Consider the following 20,190-nt stretch of genomic DNA (forward strand, 5'->3'; position numbering starts at 1 on the left):
TCGGCTCCTCTCTCCACCCATCCTCCCGCAACACCCCCCCTCCCCGTCACCACCGCCATCCTCCGCGCACACAAAAGCGGTGCAATTAGCTGACTTAAGAGAGCCGGGGCTTAGCCAGCTGCACGCCGAAAATAATAAAACAGCTCGGAGGGGAGGGAGGCGGCAGAGGAAGCGGCAGCCCTGGGAGAATACAAATAACTGCCCTCGATTCCTCCCCCCCGCCCCATCCGATGAGACCCGGCTCGCCAAAGGGACGTCGCCTGCCAGCGAGGCCGACCTAGATGCAGCCCCGCGCTCCTCGGCTGAGGCAGCCCGGCGGGTGGGCATCGGGGCGCGGGAGCCCCTGAGCAGCCCGGCTCCCCGGGCAGGAATGCGCAGCCGGGATACAGGCAAGGTCGGCTTTGTTCCCCGCTAGGCGCCAGCCTCGGTGAGTACCGCGTCATCCCCGCTTCCACGCTGAGACTGGGATGCTGGCAGCGCTTTCGACGTCTTGCTTCCCCCCCCCCCTTCCTCCCTCCATGATGCTGCCAGGGCTGGCGGAAAGCAGACGACAGGCGCGGGGAGGCGGTTGGGCCAGGGGAGGAGAGGCTCCCAGACCACCGAGTTATCTCCCTGGCTTGCACCTAGGGAAACCCAAAAAATGGGGATGCGTGTGACCATTTCACGGGCGTCGCTTGCAGCCGGGCGCAGGGGTAAGGACAGAATATGTAATGCGCACGCTGGGAGGAAAGGCTCAGAGACGCCAGGCAGGCAGGGAGCCCTGTAACCAATGCAGGCAGCTCTTTGCGCCGATTCTCCATCTCTGCCAGCGCCCATAATAAAGACGAATCCCTGATTTATACTCAGGCCTTTGCAAAGCTTCATTCCTCCAGAGCAGATGCACACAAAAGGATTCAGCTCCCCGCAAGTCATCACCAGCGATACCCTCTTTAAGCATACACCCCCCCAGCACTGGGAAGCGGAAAAGCCCCGGCTCTCCGGCCGAGCCTCACAGCAGCGGGTCGAGCTCCGGGCCAGATGCTCATCTCCCCGACCCAGACAGAGGAGCCCCATCCACCTGAGAATTCAACCCAAGGCCCTTAGCCTTAAAAAAAAAAGGGGGGGGGGGGGATACTATGCAGCACCTAGGTAGGTTCATGGAGTAAGGACTGAGCTCAGCAAGAGCAGTCAAAGCCTTCCTGCAAACGACTGGTTCATATACGTGCCCGATATACGTGCTGGCTTTCTTAGCTTAGCTGTAAACACGAGGCCTGGCCTCATCCCCTCTGGGCTCGGGTGCTGCTGAACCCAGCTGCAAGAGCCGGCTGCCAGCAGCGGATCTGCCCTCTCCAACAGGAGCGGGTCCGGGCGGACGGCTCCCGAGCCTCCATCCGCGCTTCGCTAGGGGTTGTGGGCGTGCACCCAATGCAGACGCAGCCCCTAGGAGATAGCTGCACAGGCCTGGTTTTTTGCTGGCTGGGAGGTGTAGACACCTCCTAGTGAAAGCAAACACATATACGGACCTGCAGGCCCAGCTCTTCCAGCACTAACACCCAGCAAAGCCCATGGCACCTGGATTTCTCCTGTTTGCACCGGTGGAGAAGGCCTAGGCTGGGAGCAGCATCCAGCTTGCCTCCCTCCAGGCTGCTCTAGGCATTTGGCTTCTGCTTTGATTTCTCCGGGAGCGAGGCAGAGACCTGAAATCTTCCAGGGTGCAAAAGATAAGACGCCCAATTTCTCAGCTAAGGCTTCCTCTCTGAGTGGATGGAAGCAGGGAGCAGCGGTCAGGAATTTCTTGGCAAAAATCAGAGCCATTCACCTCCATGCAGGCCAGCAAAATGGAAACGGATGCTGCTGCCAAACCAACCTGAGACCAGCCTGGGAGGAGCTCTTCCCTTGGAGTCATACGCTGCTTCCTTCGGCAGAGGCACTTGCTAACGTCAGGATTAGCAATAGTGGGGAGAAGTGGCAACGGGTGGGCATCAGCCCAGAGAGAGGGTTTATCTCTGGGGGAAGAGCTAAGGTCACAATCGGGCAGAGATACCTGTAGCCTTGATCCAGGGCTGACTTCACTTCCTCTGCTCTGGCCCAAACAGCATCAGGAGCCACAAAACCCCATGTCCTTGCCTTGCTCCTTTTACGAGGCAAGCTGCTACCTTGCTGCTTCTCTGCGGGGCACGTTATCAGCACACGTGCTCCAAACGGCTCACGTTAACGCTCCTTCGTAGCGATGCTCCCTGCCAACCTGCTCACTGCCTTCCGCTTTCCAGCCCGAGCCCTTCCTCGCGGGAGACGGTGTGCAGCCAGCCCCCTCCAGGCACGATGGGAACCACCGAGGCCACACTGCGGATGGAGAACGTGGACGTGAAGGAGGAGTGGCAGGACGAGGACTTTCCCAGGTTTGTTCCCTGCAAGAAGCCAGGGTGAACTTTTTTTTCCTCCCTTGAAAGAAACCGGCAGGGTGCAGAGCATGCCACCCCCTCCCAGCAGCCCCAAAGGCACCAGGAGTCTCGGCTCCACCAGAGCTGCAACCCACAGGGCAGCTCTGGCCAGGGCTTTTCCAGCAAGGCTGCTCTCCAAGCTTGAAAGTGTTAGGTGGCTACTGGCAGCTCTGCGAGCATACCAAAAAGAGGGTTTGGGGCAGAGGAGACAGACCAGGATCGATGGATAACAGTATACAGGGATGGAAGGTCTATTGGATGCGTCTCCCCCGACAAAGCAAAGCCACACGGCCAGGAAGTTTGAAGCAAAATCCCTGGGACGCAGTGACCACTGGTGCCGATGCACTGCGCAGCGGGACCTGGCCACCTGCTTGGGTGAATGAATGGCCAAAGCACTGCTCTTGCCTTCTCCCTGCAGCTTCTCAGCCCCAGAGATGCTCACGTTTTCCAGGTCAGGGCAGACTTAGCTGCTCTACCCACGCCAGCGACCGTGCTGCTTCTCCTCGCCTTGCTTTGAAGCAATGGTTGCAACCTTTAAGAAACATATGGGTGAGAGCAGGTGACAAGGTGGCAGCTTTAGCCTTCCCACACAATTTATTAGCTGCAATGAAAGCAGACAGAACTCAAAGCTCATAGCCTTACATGCACCAAGCTCCCTGCAGCCAACCGAAGGACATACCCACACTCATCCCCGTCCACGTGTCACCTCACACGTCCGGCCCCGGCCCCGCTTGCCCACGCAGCCCAGCACCAAGCAGCTGGCACGGCCAGCCCTCATGCGAGGGGGCCGAGGGGCTTTCCAGGGCCAGCTCAGCAGCCACAGCTGCGGCAGGTCCCCTCCGGCAGCCCACAGGGAGCCTGTGTTTGCAGGACAGTAGCCCAGTGTGCGGCGCAGGCGGGTGGGCACGAGCCGCTGCCAGCCCTACCGTGCAGAAAGGGGCTCCTGTTGCTCGCGGCATGGGTGCGCGAGCTCAGCTCTGTTCACCCCGGCGTCAGCTGCAGCGCGAATCTGAGCACTTCTGTCTGCCATCCTGGCAGCCTGCTCATCCGATTGCGCTCGTCACACTTCCTCTAGCCCCAGAGGTGGGCTCAGCTAAGCCTTGGGGTTTCCAGGATGGACTTTGCTTTGCTCTGAGAGCAGGGCTGAGGGACCTCTGCCACCCAGAGATGCCCCCAGAGCATCGTGCTGCCGAACTTGCAGCTGAATAGAGGGGAAAGCAAGGCAGAGAGAGAAGCGATTTGCCCAAGGTTGCTTAAAAAAATCTGCGGCTAAAGCAGGTCTGTCACCTGAATCACGGCCCAGCGATCCACACACGAGCCCACACTCGTGTCTGAGCAGGAGCAGGGTCCATCTCACCCTTGCCGCACCGGCAGCAAACTTCCCCCAGCCACGGCTGAGCCACCGAAGGGGCATTCCCTCGGCAGAGCCCGCGGCACCGCGTATCGCAGCATCGCTGCCCCTGACCAAACCGGGGAGAGGCGAAGCGATGCGACCGTGGCTGGCCAGGAAGGCAGTGGCAGGGAGAAGGGCAGCGCCTTCAGAACGAGCTCCCCAGCCTGCTGCCAGGCTGCCCTCCCCTCCGCTGCAGAGGGATTAAATCGGGAATGATGCAACTAAAGCAAAGCCCAAACAGCCACTGGGCGAACAACTGAGGGCCAGCTGCATTTAGCTGGCATTTAAAAAATAATAGTTTTCAAGGTACTCTTCCCCCCAGAAGCATTACAACAACAGGGTAGAGGCTGCTGCACGGGGAACAGCAGCTCTCTTACAGACCATTTGCTGCATAGCTATTTTTGCTTAGCTGTGATTAACCTATCTGGCCGCAAAAACGTATCCAGACAGATCTGGGCTGGAGAAGCTGCATCCAGCTCCTTGCTAAGGACACAAGGGGACATTCCCGTCCCTCCCCGCGAAGCCGATCGACAGAGCGGGCTCGGGGCTCACAGGTTGCAAAGGGGCAACACTAATGTGCCGAGCCAGCGCCCAGACAAGGATCAAGCAGAGCTGAAGCAGGGAGGAAAGGGTCGCCCCCACCTGCTGCTTCTGGTGGCTTTAGCCTCCTGCCGACAGCCCGGCCCAGCTGTTTGTGTGAGTCACATCCTGCAACAATGCCGGAGTGATGCCACGAGAGCGTGCTCGCTCCGGCATGTGGCCCTTGCAGCGCAGATCTGGGTATAGTTGGACGTTTCTCCTTTATCACCAAGGTCCTGGATCACCTGTGTCTCCTGTATCACCAAGTCGTGCCAGCTGGACAAGTAACCAGCCAGGCCGCATTCAAGATGAAAGTAAAAAGGAAGAGGGGAGGCTGGAGAGGGGCAGAGAGCCCTGGGATCCTTCTGACTGCTGCCCGGGAATATCGTTGCTTCCCGGAGGCCATGCAAGCAAGAAAGAACCAAGCGCCTTTGATCAGGTCTCTCATAAATATACAACAACCAGCTCGGAGAGGATTATCCCTTCATCTAAGTATTTATACAGTTTAATTTGGCTGGTGGCTCTGGTGTCGCAGCAGCACCAAGAGGAGCCAGGGCAGGGCCAGGCTGCAGCCTCTGGCCCACGCAGAGGTGCCGGTCCCAGCTCGCTCCCTCCTGGGCTCCTCAGCCAGCAAGGACCTGTGTCCAGCCCCAGGCTGCTGCAAACCAGCCCCTCACACAGCCCCATCCCAATGCTTAGAGCACCACCTTAAAAGTGGTGTTTTTCCCCTTGTGTTTCACCTCAGGGCTGTCCTAGCACATTCCCTTCCCCGCCCCCTTTTTTTTTTTTTTTTTAATATCTGGAGGCCTGGCATCTTCTCCTGGTCAGAAGAGAGCATGGTTGAGCTCCTGCTTCCAACCCCCAACAAGGGAACAGGTGAAACAAATGGCTTGGAAGGCCCCAAATAAGCAGGCACTTGGCATCACAAATGCATCACGGGCTTGTTGGATTTGGTCACACTGCACAACTCCATGCTAATGCCAGGGGCCAAGTACAGGTCCCAACTTGGACTAAGGGGACAGGGCACCCAGCTAAGGGTGGGCAGCCTGCTGCTCAGCACCACCGGCCGGGGTCACTCACCACAGCACTGGGTCCAGATGCTGACTTCACTTCCCTCAGTACAGGTCTGGAGCATCTCCCCAACTTCTGAAGGGCGACGGCCATGTAGCAAGACCCGGCATTAGCACCTGTGCTGGAAAGCCAAACTTTTAATTCAATTGGTATTTCTAACCTCATTTATGCCAAGCAGCAGCCAAATATGAGAAACTGCAAGTCTTGGCCTCTTGACGTGGAGCTGAAGGAAAAGAGCAGCGGATCAGCCATCAGCTCTCAGATGTGAGTCTGAGCATGGTAGTTGGGTCCTAATTCATAGTGAGCCACCTTCCAAACCTCTACAGGCTTGGGTATCACCAACAGCTTTTGCCAAGTGGGGGCCAAGATGAGGATGAGGCGGCGATTCTAGGATCATACCTGAGATTTAAACCTTGCCTTTGACACTGCCTGCTGTAAAGCAAAGTCCCTACAGACCAAGGAGACAGCTAATGAGAGGTGGTTGTAGAAAGTGCTTTGGAAGAAGATTTGCTTCCCTGCAGCCGGGGTCTGTGACAGAAGGCAGGATGCACTTTAAAAAATTCGTGAACACTGCAAAGTGCTGTTTCCACCACTGCTGCACACCTGTCCAAGGGAAGAGGGTGAGGAGGTGCTCTCAAGAAGAGGTGCAAGTGCATCAAAGGCTGTTCCCCACTTGCTGTCCACCCACGCTGCTTGCAGTCAGCTCAGCTGCTGCTGTGAGTCAGAGCATCCCTCCACGGTGCCTAGGAACGGCCAAATTTGGGCTTTCTGGGCAGCCCATTGCATTGCCAACACCATGTGGGGAACAGTCAGACACCAGAGCATCAGCCACACCAAGTGCTCTCTAGTGCCTCGAACAGGAGCCCTACAGCTCAGCACAGCCTTTCACTTTCCTGATGAACACAAAATGGGGATAATATGGAGAGAATGAGGGTGTTAACAAGGGTCTTTTGGTGACAGCGTTTATTCCAGTGTCCCTGGCTGAATTTTGGCAGCATGAGATGCTATTTGGCAAGGGGTGGAGGGGTTATGCACAGGGATAGTTTGGAAGTTACTTGAGATTGCAAAGTGCTCTGGTAGGACAGCACCGCTGCTTGGTTGCTCTCAGGCAAATCACCTGAGGTTCTCCATCAGAGAGATTGATGCTCATAGACAAAGGAAAAGGGCAGAGCAAACGGGGTTGTACACCTGCTCCAATATCCTCAGCCCTCTCCAGCATCTGTGCCACAGAGACTTTCTCCAGAATTGGGCTGAAAACACTGACTATGGCCTCACCTGTTATTAAGTATCATTTCTCCTGTTTTCACCTCTGCATCTTGGCTTGTCCACAGACCTCTCCCAGAAGAGACGGGAATGGAGTCGCTGGGCAGCCCTACAGAAGATGAAAACACATCCTGTAAGTATCAACTGGGCTTATCGGGAGTTTGGAGGAAAAGGAGACTAAGGGAATGGCAGGGTGCAGTCCGGGTAAAAGCCGGGTCCCTCCGAGTCTCAGCAAAAATCTCAGAGAAAACCAGCAGAGACTTGAATTTGCTAATCTTTCACAAGAAGTAGTGGGAGGAAATAGGTATCTCATGAGCGTTGGGCACTCTTACCCAGTCCTACCTCTTCATGTTTAGCACCTCCCAGCTATGACCCCAGCCCTAGCTTCCAGGACCACAGCCTGAAATATGCTTAATGAAAGCCCCACGTCTTGCACTAAGGACACAGCACAAGGACAACACATCAGATGTTTTCTTTTTATCTCCAGCTCCCCCAAATACTTTAAACTTTAATGGGGCACACCGTAAGCGGAAGACGCTCGTTGCACCCGAAATCAACATTTCCCTGGACCAGAGCGAGGGCTCCATTCTCTCCGATGACTTCTTGGACACGCCAGATGACCTGGACATTAACGTTGATGATATTGAAACCCCTGATGAGACAGATTCCCTCGAATTCCTGGGGAACGGGAACGAACTAGAATGGGAAGGTAAAAGACCATTGCTCAGAGCTTGATTGCATACTGTGGTCCTTGTTTCCCCTCCCAAATTTCTGGGTACCGTTGCTGTGAAAGCCCCAGAGGGAACTGAATGCACATGGTTTGCAAAGGCACCGATGAGCCTTTTGTGATCGCAAGTATTACAAGCAACGATGTGAGGCGTTAAGATTATTTCTATTGCAATTTGACAGTGGAGCAAGATTAGTTAGAACCACAAACTTACACAGATCAAAGCTGGAGGTGACACAGCCCATCCTCAGCCTGTGGCTGTTGCCATCTCTTGTGCACACAGGGGATCTTGCAGAGCCTCTTCTGACATTGTATTAATAGCAGAAGTGTTTTACCCCAACTGATCCACACTTGATATGCTGCATTCAGAGCCAGACCCATAGGCATGAGATGGCTCTCTCCGGTCCCATGGAGTCATCCACCAGCACTTTCTCATTGCCTTCTCCAGATGACACTCCCGTAGCCACAGCCAAGAACATGCCTGGGGACAGCGCGGACCTGTTTGGGGACGGTGGGGCAGAAGACGGGAGTGCTACCAACGGACGGCTCTGGAGAACTGTCATCATTGGGGAGCAGGAACACCGCATCGACCTGCAGATGATTAAACCTTACATGAGAGTGGTGACGCATGGAGGTGAGGGAGAGGGAGGCCAAATCCTGGCCTGGTGGATATTTTTTTTTTATGTAGATCCTTGTCAAGCTGGAGGGGATGCAATGACTGATTGTTTGGGCTGTTCTCAGGGAAAAACAGCTATTCCTCTGGTACCACCAAGTGGCAGACAAGCTCAGAAGCAACCTGCTCATGCTTAAAAAGCCTATGGATGTCGTAGCAATGTTTCAATAAATAAAAGCAGTAAACAGGCAGCTGCGGCCCTGGGTATGAATATACCCTGACTCTCTCCCCTGGTTGCAGGGACCACAGCCCATGTTCAAGTGCTTAATCACTCTGTAGCTCAGTGCATCTGGATGGAAATCCAAAGACCACGGTGTCCAAAGCTAGCAGCTCTTTCTGAGATTTGAGCAAAGCCAAACAGTGACCCAGAGCACAGCTCTTAACTCTGTGCTTTGACATTCAGGTGTTCCTTCCCTGAACCCCCATATGCATGTTGTAGCCAAAAACAGAATCAGGGGCAGATCTCTCTGCATTCCTGTCTGAGACCAAAACAAAGCTCGGTAGCAAATTAGGCAAAAGGTTCTCGTGTTCCCCCTCTCTCCCCCCATCTGAGCAGACTATTACTTGACATTTTCTAGCTAATATCGCTGTCTCCTGAATCCACCTCCAGTGGGTATGAGCCAAACTACAAGGCATCAAGCACTACGACAACTGCATCTCCACCTTTCCATAATTCTGTGTGAAATAGGTCTGCATAGGGACAAGTATTTACTTAGGGCTGGAACAGAGGCACAGAAAGCAGCACAGGCTCAAATTTAAAAATGCACCTTTTCTGTTATTTCTCCTTGCTGTCCGTATCTTTCTTTCCTAGGCTACTATGGAGAAGGTCTCAATGCCATCATCGTCTTTGCTGCCTGCTACCTCCCAGACAGTAACCTGGCTGATTACCACTACATCATGGAGAATCTCTTCTTGTAAGTCACTAGTCAAGTCCTGTAAAGGAGAGGAGGGCAAGGAAGATAACCTAGGCTCTGGGGAGCCACTTTCCATGTATTCATTGCATAGGGAGCCTCAGCTGGAAAACAGTTGAATCCAGGCCAAACGTGTCTAGCATACAGCTGCAGACTGGACAGAACATCACTGGCCAAGCCACTGTCCACAGCATTTGCATCTGAGTCCAATAAGTCAAAGCATTCAAACATTTAGTGTTAATTATACCAGTGATAGACTTATAACCAGCCTAGAACATATGCACACAATACTGAACCATTTCTAGATACTACCACTAGGCAGAATGGTGCAGGGATGTCCACCAATGTATGGTGCTAATAACTGTGGGCAGCCCCTGAGAAATCCCCCTAAGCATCCTGCAGAGATGCCAAGAGAGCCTGAAACATAATCCAAGGTCTACAAAAAAAAAAGAGCTAGTCTTTTGGGGATGACCCATAAGCACCTGAGAAACTCCAAAGGACCTTTTCTGAGTTTCATGTCACTGTTGCTTCTGAACACCACCCAACAGATACGTGATCAGTAGCTTGGAGCTGCTGGTGGCTGAGGACTACATGATTGTGTACCTAAATGGAGCAACACCCCGGAGGAGAATGCCAGGCCTCAGCTGGCTGAAGAAATGCTATCAAATGATAGACAGAAGGTGAGATCCTATCAGTGTTACCTCTCCACGTTCCCCCCATCCTTTTTTCACATCTCTTCCACTGCTTCCTCACAGCCTTCCCCCACAAGCCCTCCTTCCTTGTTCCCTGTACTCTATAGTTTCTTCTTCCATCACAGCTTCCTGACTTCCTCTACTTCAGGCTGACATTTCCTCCTCCCCCTCTTCTTCTCCTTGCTTCCCTCATGAGGTCCTTCACAGAGGCCAGACTAACACAGTAACCAAACAAGGCAAGCAGGGCAGACCCAGAGATGATAGCCAGATTCAACCAGGAGCCCAGATCATCAGGCAACCTTGTGCTCATGGGGCACGTCTGAGGTCAAGCCAGGACATCAACCTGCAGGTCAGGGTGAGGTCCAGTGAGGGTAACCACGGTCAAACACAGCCCAGGGATTGACAAGCAGGTCCACAGCAATGAGGCACATCCGAGGTCAAACTGGGAAATCAGGCTGCAAGCCAAGGTCCAGCTCAACAGAGGCCATAGCCAGGTACATGCATGATTATGGCTAAGCTGGAGACCAGCACTCTTACAACAAACCAGGCCTGAGCTTAAATAGGGCTCCTGGCCCATGGGCAGAGGTTTTGGGTAGAGTCCCCAGGTGAGGCTGGTCAGGGCCATTAACTCCTGTTAGCACCCTCAGGGACCACCTGACAGAGCACAGGGGAGTTCAGGAGAAGGTGGTCCAAGTCTGACTTTCTATCACACGGCTTTTCCACAGACTGCGCAAAAACCTCAAAGCGTTGATAATCGTGCATCCATCATGGTTCATCCGGACAGTGCTGGCCATATCCAGGCCCTTCATCAGGTAAATACGACACGCTCCCAAACTCAGCTGGGTTTGCAATGAAAATTTAACCTCATGAATCAGGTCTTAAGCTAACCTTTAACTCATAGTGACCAAGGTGAGACTGTTTGTCATTTGTTCCACATCTGCCTGATAATTACAAGGACAACTCCAGAGACGGTTTTAGCAGGAGATATTTTGCTGATCTGGATCCAGATCAAACTTTGTCCCAGTAGGTGAAGTGTAAAGACTACAAGAGACCAGGTTCCCTGGGTAGTCCTCAGCCCTCCCAGTAGGACGTACTACCCATAGCGAGAAGCAGGGTTGAAGCAAGGTGGTGTTCAGTGACGTGACATCCCACACTTTTTAGTCCTCAGCCTATTAGCACTGGGAGGAAATGGCTACATATAAACCACAGAGGGTACAGAAAACTGCTCATCAAGTAAAGCGAAGTTTTGCCCTCTCTGTTCAGACCCTATCCAACGCCCTCAGCTTTGGTCTCTGCTGACATTGACATCACGTCCCAGTGGGAATCATTGGGAAAATTCTCACTGCCTTCCTATGGAGAGAAAAACAAAATAAGCCCTCAAGCACACGCTCTTTCTCTTTCTCTGCCAGTGTGAAGTTTATCAATAAGATCCAGTACGTTCACAGCTTGGAGGAATTGGAGCAACTCATCCCGATGGAGCATGTGCAGATCCCAGACTGTGTCTTACAGTAAGTATCGCAGGGACCCTGGGGCACAGACAGGTCTCAAGAGGCCTGGAGGAAAAATCCTGTAGGGCAGGAGAGTGTGTTGAGTGAAGAACCAGGCACTCAAAAACACAGAGCTTAGGGCAAACCTTATCTTACCTGTATATTGTGCCAGGTGGGGGCCTACACACTGCGCTCATTTGCCGTCTCTGCCACCTTCAGAGAAAACCCTGCATTTTACTAAAAGCGCATAGTTTTGGCTGGTAACACTTAAAGAATGTTTCCTGTTTGTTGCAGATATGAAGAAGAGAGAATCAAGGCCAGAAGAGAAAGGTAAAATTAACTTCTAGGGGGGAGGGAGGGTGGGTTTGTTTTCTCATGATGCTATTGCCCTTTTGCTGTCTCGTGTGGTTATTTGTGTGTTATAACCAGCGAATCCCACGTTCCTCCTATCCTGATATCCCATACAACCTACATTTAATTTGTACTTACTTTCTCAAAATAGGCAAAAGATGCGTAGCAGCAGTCACAGGCTTCCTAGAATCTCAGTCTTTACCCTGGCCTAGTCTTGTGCAGCCATTATCAAAGAACTCCCTTGTCTTATCCAGTTTATCCCTTCATGTTCATAAATCCAAGTAAACTAAACTGAGCATATAACACACCTTTCCCCCCAGCTAAGGATGCATCCCTGGGATAGATCCAAGATCAAACTTCCAGCTGGAGAAAGACTCTTTTGTCCTATTAATTCTGGCTAGTGACAGCTCCCCAGATGATATGGCGCTGGGGGGAAGCTTGATTAAAATGTTATTTATCCACAGAGCTGTTCCTCTCAGCTCCATGAGCGCACGCATCCTGACCAGCACAGTCTGTATGTGTTGTCCAAGTTAAGCAGAAATCACTCCATGTGAGAAGATGTCACATTTTCCCCATGCGATAATGCAAAGAGACCTTAGAGCGAGAAGTAGCGTGCAGATTAAAAGCCACTTTATTCCAGCTAGAGTGGGGTGAAGAGGCCCATTAGTTCCCAGTTTGCTTTGTTTCATTTTGAAGAGCGATGGCTCTTTTTCCATCACTTTAGAAGCGTAGCCATAAACAGCAATAATGGTCAGCTCCGCTAAAAACATGGACAGAGGAAGATCCAGCTGGGTTAGCACAAGATATGTGCTATAATAATGCCTCCTCGCCCTGGTGAACTGACCGGGAAATGCCGTTTGGGGAGGGTTCAGTTCAGTCCAGCATTAGCTGTGGAAAAGCAAGTCACCCAGCCCGAATTAGCCAGCTCCTTCCCTCAAGGGCCAATGGAGGCATCTTGAAAGCGCTAGGATTATCGAGGCTGCCTGTGTATCACAGGGACGAGAACCTAATACAGTCATCTCTGCATCAAACCTGGCTGTCTGACCCCAGCTGTTTCCATAAAGACCCCCAGGCAGTGGGGAAACCACGGGTGGCAGATGCTCTGCTTAGATGATACCCTACTCGTTCACACCCCTAGCCAACAGATTTCAAATGCAATTTGTTTTTACAGGGCAGAAGAGAAACAAGACATGGCTGAGAAGGAAAGGTAACTATTGTTCGATATTTAACCTTCACTTCCAGAAAGGCTCGAATGGTGTTTTGTGGCAAGAACGATCCACCGGAGGGTCATTGTGCCACCACCTTCCTGATCACAGTGAGCCCCACTTCTGTTTTGCAACTTAGCTTCGATCCTCATCTGGGTGAACGGACTCCAGACCCTGCTTTCCACCACTGCAGAGCAAGGGAAGCCATCTGGGCATGGAGCAGGGCCAGGGAGCCACAGCCCCTGGGGAAGGGTCTCCTGACATTCAGCTGCAGCACTTGCACGTCGGTGCAATGCAGAGGGCCAAATACCGCTGTCAGGCACATCTTCAGTGTGCGTAAAGGCAAGATACGAGGCTGTAACATGAGATAGGAAAGAAAATTCTAGGGAGGTTTGGAAGACAGTGTCAAAATCCCACACCAGATTTATTTGGCCTGAGTTTGGCTCTGTTTCAGCTTGACACAGCCTCTCTTTTTTATCCTATCTAACTAGATCCTGAGGGGGAACAGGGGTTATATCTGCTCTTCTCTTCCCAGAGCAGCAGGAGCTTTAATCAGTTGCCAAGGTCCATTTGCACAATCTGATGTGTTGCAAAGAAACACATGGGACATCAGGGCTGTAAGAGAGGATGAGGAGTTTGTGGTGGAGATTCACTTTTTGTTCTGATGGTTCTCTCCCAAGCAGGCCTGTGCCCCCGGCAGAGGATCAGGAAACCAGGTTTGACTAGTACCTCATTTTTTTTCATTTGCACTCCCTCTGCTATGTGATGATTTCATTGCATGTGTAACACAACACAAACCAGAAAGGCAAGACTGGGTTAGACCCAAAAGCTCTCTAGCCCAGTGCCGTTCACCTAGCACAAAAGAGGCACCAGCCCTTTCACAAGGAAAGTTACTGCAGAGCTGCCTTCGATTACCCTACAGTAACTTCTTCATGGTTTGCATGCTCGGGAGAAGTCCTTAGACAAGATAAATACCCACTAAAGCTATGAATGACTTTACGCTTTGGCCCTGAGGCACTGTTGTAGAGGATTACACCCAAACACATTCATATTTTTGGATATTAGGGGAAGAACAAAGTATGTGTTACAATTGGCTTCCTAAAAATAACTTTGCCTTTCTGCTTCTTCTCAGCATGTCATGAACCGAAGTGCAGCGGAACGACTGGAGTAGGAGAGCGACGCAGCCTGGCAGTCACCCATGTAAATGACCTTTTGGTGTAAGACCTTGTCGCCATCTCATGCTGGGTTCTGTAAGCTGCCTCCCCTGTCCCAGAGATGCAAAGTCCTTTAAACTTTTTGAAAACATTTTACTTAAAAAGAAAAAAAAAAAGAAAAAGAAAAGAAAAAAAGCCAAGAACAGCACTTTTCAGGACAGGTTCCGTCGTGTTTCAATAACGGTCTGTGGAGAGCTGTAAGTAGCGCAAATAGATACCATATTTCCTCTTAGCAAGTTAAGAGCATCCTGTAGTCCATTAGTCACCAGCCCAGAAAGAGATATATTTTTTGGTTAAATTATAAACCCTTCCCCTAACTTGCTGCTGGCCAGCATGGAGACATTTTGCTTTAAATTGCACACCAGTTTCCTCCGCAGAGACATTACAACAGCCATCACCCCAGGGAATAACTAAAATAGGAAGGAAAAGAGTGCTTTTTTGTCCTTTTTAGGTTTCTTCCCATAAATATCAAGTGCCCACCAGTCTACACACCTCTCCCAGCCTTGGCTTCCCCAGTTAATCCATCGCCAGCACAGCTTAGAAGTTAACTCATAGTGAACCTTTCCTATGAGTAAATGCCATATTTGTTTGTTTGTTTTTTTTAAAACTTGTCCTGTCCCAGTTTGTAAGGCATTCTGATAATTTTGAAAGAGGGTCCCATACAGCATGGCAGCCTCCGCAGAACCTTCTTAGGAGCATCTTCTCATAGCAACGCACACACCCACCAGAAAGGTCTGGTTTTAAGAAGGAGCCTTATGGACAGGAAAGCTTTTCACACCTCGTCTTTATACTGATTTCGTGACACTGGACAATCACGCACTATTAATACCTCCTATTGCAGAGACAAGCTGCTCAATGTTTGAAATGTCCCACTTTCCCTCGCTGGGTAATGAGGGTCTCATCTAAAAATCGTATACATCTGGGAAAACCCCAGGTGGAGAATGCTGCAAATATGGAGGCAGGATGTTGTATCTCAGTTACCCAAGAGATGCAGATGCAATATTGGGACTCCGCGACTTGCTTTTTGGACTCATGAGGATCCTTGTGAGCGAAGGAGAGGAGACATTTTGCAAAGCAGAAAATCTGGCAAGGTCCATTGCAAACTCCTGATTTCACCAGAGCCGGCCTACATAAACTGTCTCACGTGCCCCAGGAAAACCCCCTTGCCAAGGTCTGCAAATGAAGAATTACCTGAAGATTTCACCAGTTAAGAAATATGCCAAACCTGGCAACCCCAATTTGTGGCTATTTGAAATGAACACCATTTGGCTGTGAAATCCCCCAGAAGATCATTCCGGCAAAGCAAAGCTTTTCCTCAAGTTAGCGATCTTTCCTCTGAACACATAAAGCTTCTCTTCGTTTCCCTTCACGGAATAATGCTCTAACAGATGAGATCTTCATTTTCCTGGATGCTACAAAGGAGCGCCAAATCTGCTAACTTTACTTCCCATTTGACGTATGTTTTTCCCATATCCTGGGTAGAAATATCTCGGTGGGAAACATGAATCTTCAGTCATGGATGTAGTTACTGAATGGACCTTTGCATGAAAAGAGAGAACGACATCCATAGCACTGACCCTAGCAGCTGAAGATGGTTAAAGCTTCCTATTCCGTCTCACCGGCATGTTAATAATAAGCACCAAGCAAGCATCAATCCACACAACTTCCAAGAAATTTCATTCTGAGCCAGTTACTGGCAATGTGAATTCAATGCTACAAGCAAAAAAAACAGCACTTCAATTTTTTGGAATGTTTTTTGGAGTTTAGGTTTTATGCTAAGTAAGACCTTCCAAAAAGGCGTTTTGTACTAAAATTTCCAAACAGTCAGCGGGCATCTGTTTTGAGGCAGAAGCAGCAGTCAGAAATTTCCAAGCGTTAATGTGTTAACCTGATCTGCAAAGCACTGTGGCCTGTTTCACGTGTGCTCTGTCAGATGGACTACACAAACCCATTGAAATCAAGAGAAAAAAATCTTCCCCCAATTCAATGAATTTCAGGTCAGACTCAAAATAAACAGTCACAAATCTCCTTCTAATACAAAGCATGTGAGTTCACTGTCTCCCACTGATAGTACTTAAACCTAGATTTTCTTTTGTGCCTGGTTTTGTGCCTTTAGATAGAAGTCATCTGCTATGCTTTTCACAAAAGTACGCAATACACTGCATAATTCTGGACACTGAAAGGGAATTTTAAAATCATATAGTGAATGAATTTGGTAGAACATTTACTAGATGTTTAAGAGTACAATCCTAGAAACCTTTTTTGCATCTGTACTAGCTAAACACTTCAGTGAAAAATGTTCACAACATACCAGTCGGGAAAATAGTGCTGATATGGAGCACGTGCACATGGAAGACAAGAAATCCAGATTACAGTTAGTCTTGGGACCTAAAGAAATAGACTATTTCTTGATCCTGACTAATAACCACACCAGAAGAATGTGGGGGTTTTTTGTCTGCTTTGATTTTTAAGAAAGAAGAGACACTATGTCCGCATTTTCAGAAAAACTACAAAATGAGCGGAGCTGAAGGTGAAACTACTCATATTTTTTTCCAAGTAATTCCTCCAGGGCAAGGTTAAGGGTTCAGCTGTTAAAATGGACATATCACCAATCTCATTTCAAGATATGATGAAAGTAATGCATTTAAATGCAGAAGGCAATTTGTAACTTCTTCGAGACAATTTTTCAAAAAGTGCACTTTCGGAGAAAGCTAAGTAGTATGCACTATATTTTAATTTTTAGCAAAATCGTATAGGTATAAATTTTCTGTTCCCAGATGAACATTTATATATCTTTTCAACACAAAAATCCCTGTAACTCATAATAGTTAAATCAGTTAAATGTAAAAAGTGCATTTTTATAGCAACAAAAAATGTATCATTAACTTCTTCCAGTTCGTGATTTTAGATGTTACTTGAAACTAAAGTAGCTACCAGTTTTTTGGGTGGAAACACAACGATCAAGTTGGCAGCGCCCTTTTAGCAAATACCTTTTAGCAACATATCTAAGTTTGATAGACTCGCACAGGTTTCAAATGAAAATCAGAGCTACATGCTGTAACAAATACAACACCAAATATGCCATATTCACCTTTAAAGGACCATTACAAATTTAGATCTACTTCTCAGTGGAAGCAAGAGATGGGCAGTGGCTCCCGAGGGCAGATGCTGAAAGGTTCAGGGACTGGGCACACACGATAAAATCGCGTCCATGTGGAGCTGTCAACCAGTGGTTTAACCCCAGTGACAAGATTTACCTTAAACCTTAGGTGGCTGAAGATATTGTACAAATTCCTTTGCCTCTTCCTTAAAAAGATCTGATATCAAAGCCTACTTGTGAAAGCGTTTATCAACTGAGCTCCACCTTTCCACTGTAGATACAGTTTATAAAAGAGATCCTCAAAGGAAATATGGTATATCAGCAAAAAAAAAAAAAACCACCACCTTTTTGCCAGTAAAAGATCATTTACATTAGGACTTTTGCCAGTATATATGTTTTAAAAATAAAATAAATTAAATCACATCCTTTACGTAACATTGCTATAATGGTCAACGTTCCAAATGTAGACCAGGCCTTTTTTCTGCCTCATAAAAACATCTCTGAAGGATAAATTTTTTGACTTATGAATGCACTGTATTATATCAAACAGCAGGTATTATCAACAACATTTTTACGCTCTTGGATTCTACCTTTCATGAGATTTACTTAGTTCTAATGGTGAATCCACGTATAGCAACATTTCGGCTGCAGAAAAACTGATGTTACAGGCATGACACCATAGTCACAAAAAACATGGTATTCTTACTTACAGTCTAATTAATAGCTGAATTTCAACATTCTCTCAGCATCAGCTGATCAGATTTTTTAATCCGATTTAAAAATCAGATTCCTTCCTGTGCAGCTAGTTACCGATTAGGACATACCTTCCCATCATTTAAAGCCGGTAACAGAGTACTCAGTCCAGCCTTCAGAAATGCAGGCACTTCCATGGCATTATGCAGTAACCATCAGATTTTATACAATTAAACTGCTTTGTTTCGGCATATTTAGGAATCATCCAAATTTGGGACTGTCCAATAATTTTGGTTTTGATTCACAAGGAAGACATGGGAAATGCTGCTGTCTATTCAGGTTGGATAATTAATACAATTTCTTCTGCATAGTACTGTGTCAATGTGAGTGGCCATTTAGAGCATACCTCATTGCAGTTTTTCCATCTATTTTTTCCAAAGATTATTTGCTTACAGATGTGTATACCCATGTACGAGAAAACCTAAGGGTGAAAGGTTTTAAAAGCAACACGTCCTCTCTTTTATGTATCTAGGAATGAAAAAACAGAAAGAGTTAATAACATGCTGTTGGCAATAAGCTCAGATTGGCCTGACAGCAGCTAAAATGTACAGGCAAAATTGCTATAAAAATAAAAGCACATGTTTTCTCTTTTGTATTTCCATACTTACTGGCAGTCAAAAATACAGCATGCTACTGGTGAAGTGAATTTTAGGAAGTCACCATGACAATGTAACATAACCTATCTCCGTTTTTCTCCTTTGCAGTGAGCCCTCTTAATCCAAACCTACATGTAAAAATGTGTGAACTGTCATTTTTCTAAAGTGTTTGTAATTAGGTGGTTTATGCTAGAAGACATAGATTGCTGTTAAGTATGTATTATTATTTTTGCTTTGTATTATGCCATAACAATCTGTGGATAGTCAATTAAAATCACACTGATCCTTAAGCAAAAATGTCTGCCCTTCTTTTTGTCTGCATCTTTTGCTTAAACTTTGGTCTCATACGGAAAATATGATGAAAAATTTTGCTTGGACGCTATGTCCTTGAATAAAACAAATCAAAGTCCTCCCTGGCAGTTCTGATACTGCAAACTGAACCTCTTAGAATGTTTTTACTACAATAATTTATTCTATCAATATGACATAAGATCTTTCCAAGCATGTCTCTGTGTTAGGCTTTAGAGAAGAGTCATGGAAAAACTGCTTCCCTTGGGTCTCTATCAACCTGTACAAACCATACTTGTCTCAAGCTTTACAATCTTTTTTTTTTCCTCATCTCTTTTATACTCTAATTGACAAAACAATGGGGAATTCCACTGAAATAGATTCTCTTATAAACAAGCATTTATGGGAGAATACCTGAGATGTCCAATTTGCTATGTTTCAAATGCGACATTTTAGGCCTTGAGCTACGTTGGTGTGGATGATAACAACATAGGAACTTGCTGTTCAGTGCAGTCTCAGCAGTGTAACACCATGGTGACTCCAGGCAGCGTATTATAAAAACCTGCAGTTAGTTGCTTTGGCGGTGCCCCGATGCAGGCATGTGTTATGAAATAAACTTCTCAAACATTTCAAGCGTCCTTTCACCAAAATGCCCCTAGCACCAGTGGTGTGCGTGAAGGCATCCGGTCAATGCTGACAAAAAGGGAGGCAGGGAGGCTTGGCTGAGACATGCCAAACCCCACACTCCAAGCAGAAGGAATGTGACCAACACAGCAGATGAAGTTCAAAAGCTCGGCATGTTATGACTACGCCATACCACAGGCATAGGATTAACTGCTACCCTACCAAAGCAACAGTTTCCCAATCAGAAGACAAGATGTCCTTCCTCAAACGAAAACATACCCTTTTATCAGCCTTTGCTGTAGTTTTCCATCAGCCACATCATACTCCCCTATGTGACTGACTGCAAGTTTATACCATTATTTTCATTTAGCAGTCTTTAAAAGCTAAGAATATTCCCTAGAACAGAAATATTGAAAGACCTCTGCAGCAAACCGGCTGCAGTTTAAAAGGTAGAGAAGAGTGGACAACAGAGGCACTCAAAAATTAAGAACCTTATATTATTTTCTGGGTTGGAAAGGTTTTGGGCAGGGAACGGAAAGAAAAGTTGAAGACACTTTCTGCTCTTGTCGCCATTTAATTTACCTCTGCTACATTTCCTTAAGTGCATCTCTATAAAGCTGCACTGCTTTGCCTTGGACATAGCGCTAATCCCGTGAATTAGGTCTGCTCGGAAGATCCTACCAAACAAGGCCTTTCAATGGACATGAGAGTTGGGATACTCACCTTACTCATCTCAGTTGGACCTGTGATCAGGGTATATTCATACTCATTTTAACCGAGACGGTGGCACCTGGGAGAAAAATCAGCAATAAAACTTTATGGAAAGTTTTTATGGAACTTTAT

At 48.3% G+C, this 20,190-nt stretch overlaps 1 protein-coding gene across 3 annotated transcripts; it reads left to right on the top strand.

Moving 5' to 3' along the window:
* Window positions 1–23: 23 nt before the first annotated feature.
* On the top strand, window positions 24–18,721 carry ATCAY (ATCAY kinesin light chain interacting caytaxin). 3 transcript variants are annotated; one of them, XR_011136383.1, is made up of 14 exons: window positions 24–427; window positions 2,250–2,378; window positions 6,795–6,859; window positions 7,214–7,435; window positions 7,902–8,087; window positions 8,938–9,040; window positions 9,586–9,717; window positions 10,455–10,541; window positions 11,139–11,237; window positions 11,511–11,546; window positions 12,739–12,774; window positions 13,453–13,488; window positions 13,905–13,972; window positions 14,609–18,721. XR_011136383.1 is itself a non-coding variant. In XM_068919813.1 (13 exons), exons 2-13 carry the CDS (start codon window positions 2,302–2,304, stop codon window positions 13,912–13,914), a joined length of 1,089 nt encoding a protein of 362 aa, XP_068775914.1. In that variant the 5' UTR covers window positions 24–427; window positions 2,250–2,301; the 3' UTR covers window positions 13,915–18,721. The 3 variants fall into 3 exon arrangements, 2 of the variants coding, with proteins under 2 accessions (XP_068775914.1, XP_068775915.1); XM_068919813.1 differs by having other exon boundaries at window positions 13,905–18,721; XM_068919814.1 differs by having other exon boundaries at window positions 13,456–13,488; window positions 13,905–18,721.
* The last annotated feature ends 1,469 nt before the right edge of the window (window positions 18,722–20,190 follow it).

Source organism: Struthio camelus, chromosome 26 (assembly GCF_040807025.1).
Source record: "Struthio camelus isolate bStrCam1 chromosome 26, bStrCam1.hap1, whole genome shotgun sequence".
In the NCBI taxonomy this organism is placed as follows: Eukaryota; Metazoa; Chordata; class Aves; order Struthioniformes; family Struthionidae; genus Struthio; species Struthio camelus.

Bases quoted from the DNA above. Each gene is read 5' to 3' on its own strand.
- ATCAY (XM_068919813.1), top strand. From the start codon at position 2,302: ATGGGAACCACCGAGGCCACACTGCGGATGGAGAACGTGGACGTGAAG. The intron at 10,542-11,138 runs GTAAATACGACA...TTTCTCTGCCAG, and splicing joins ATATCCAGGCCCTTCATCAG to TGTGAAGTTTATCAATAAGA. The intron at 11,238-11,510 runs GTAAGTATCGCA...TGTTTGTTGCAG, and splicing joins ATCCCAGACTGTGTCTTACA to ATATGAAGAAGAGAGAATCA.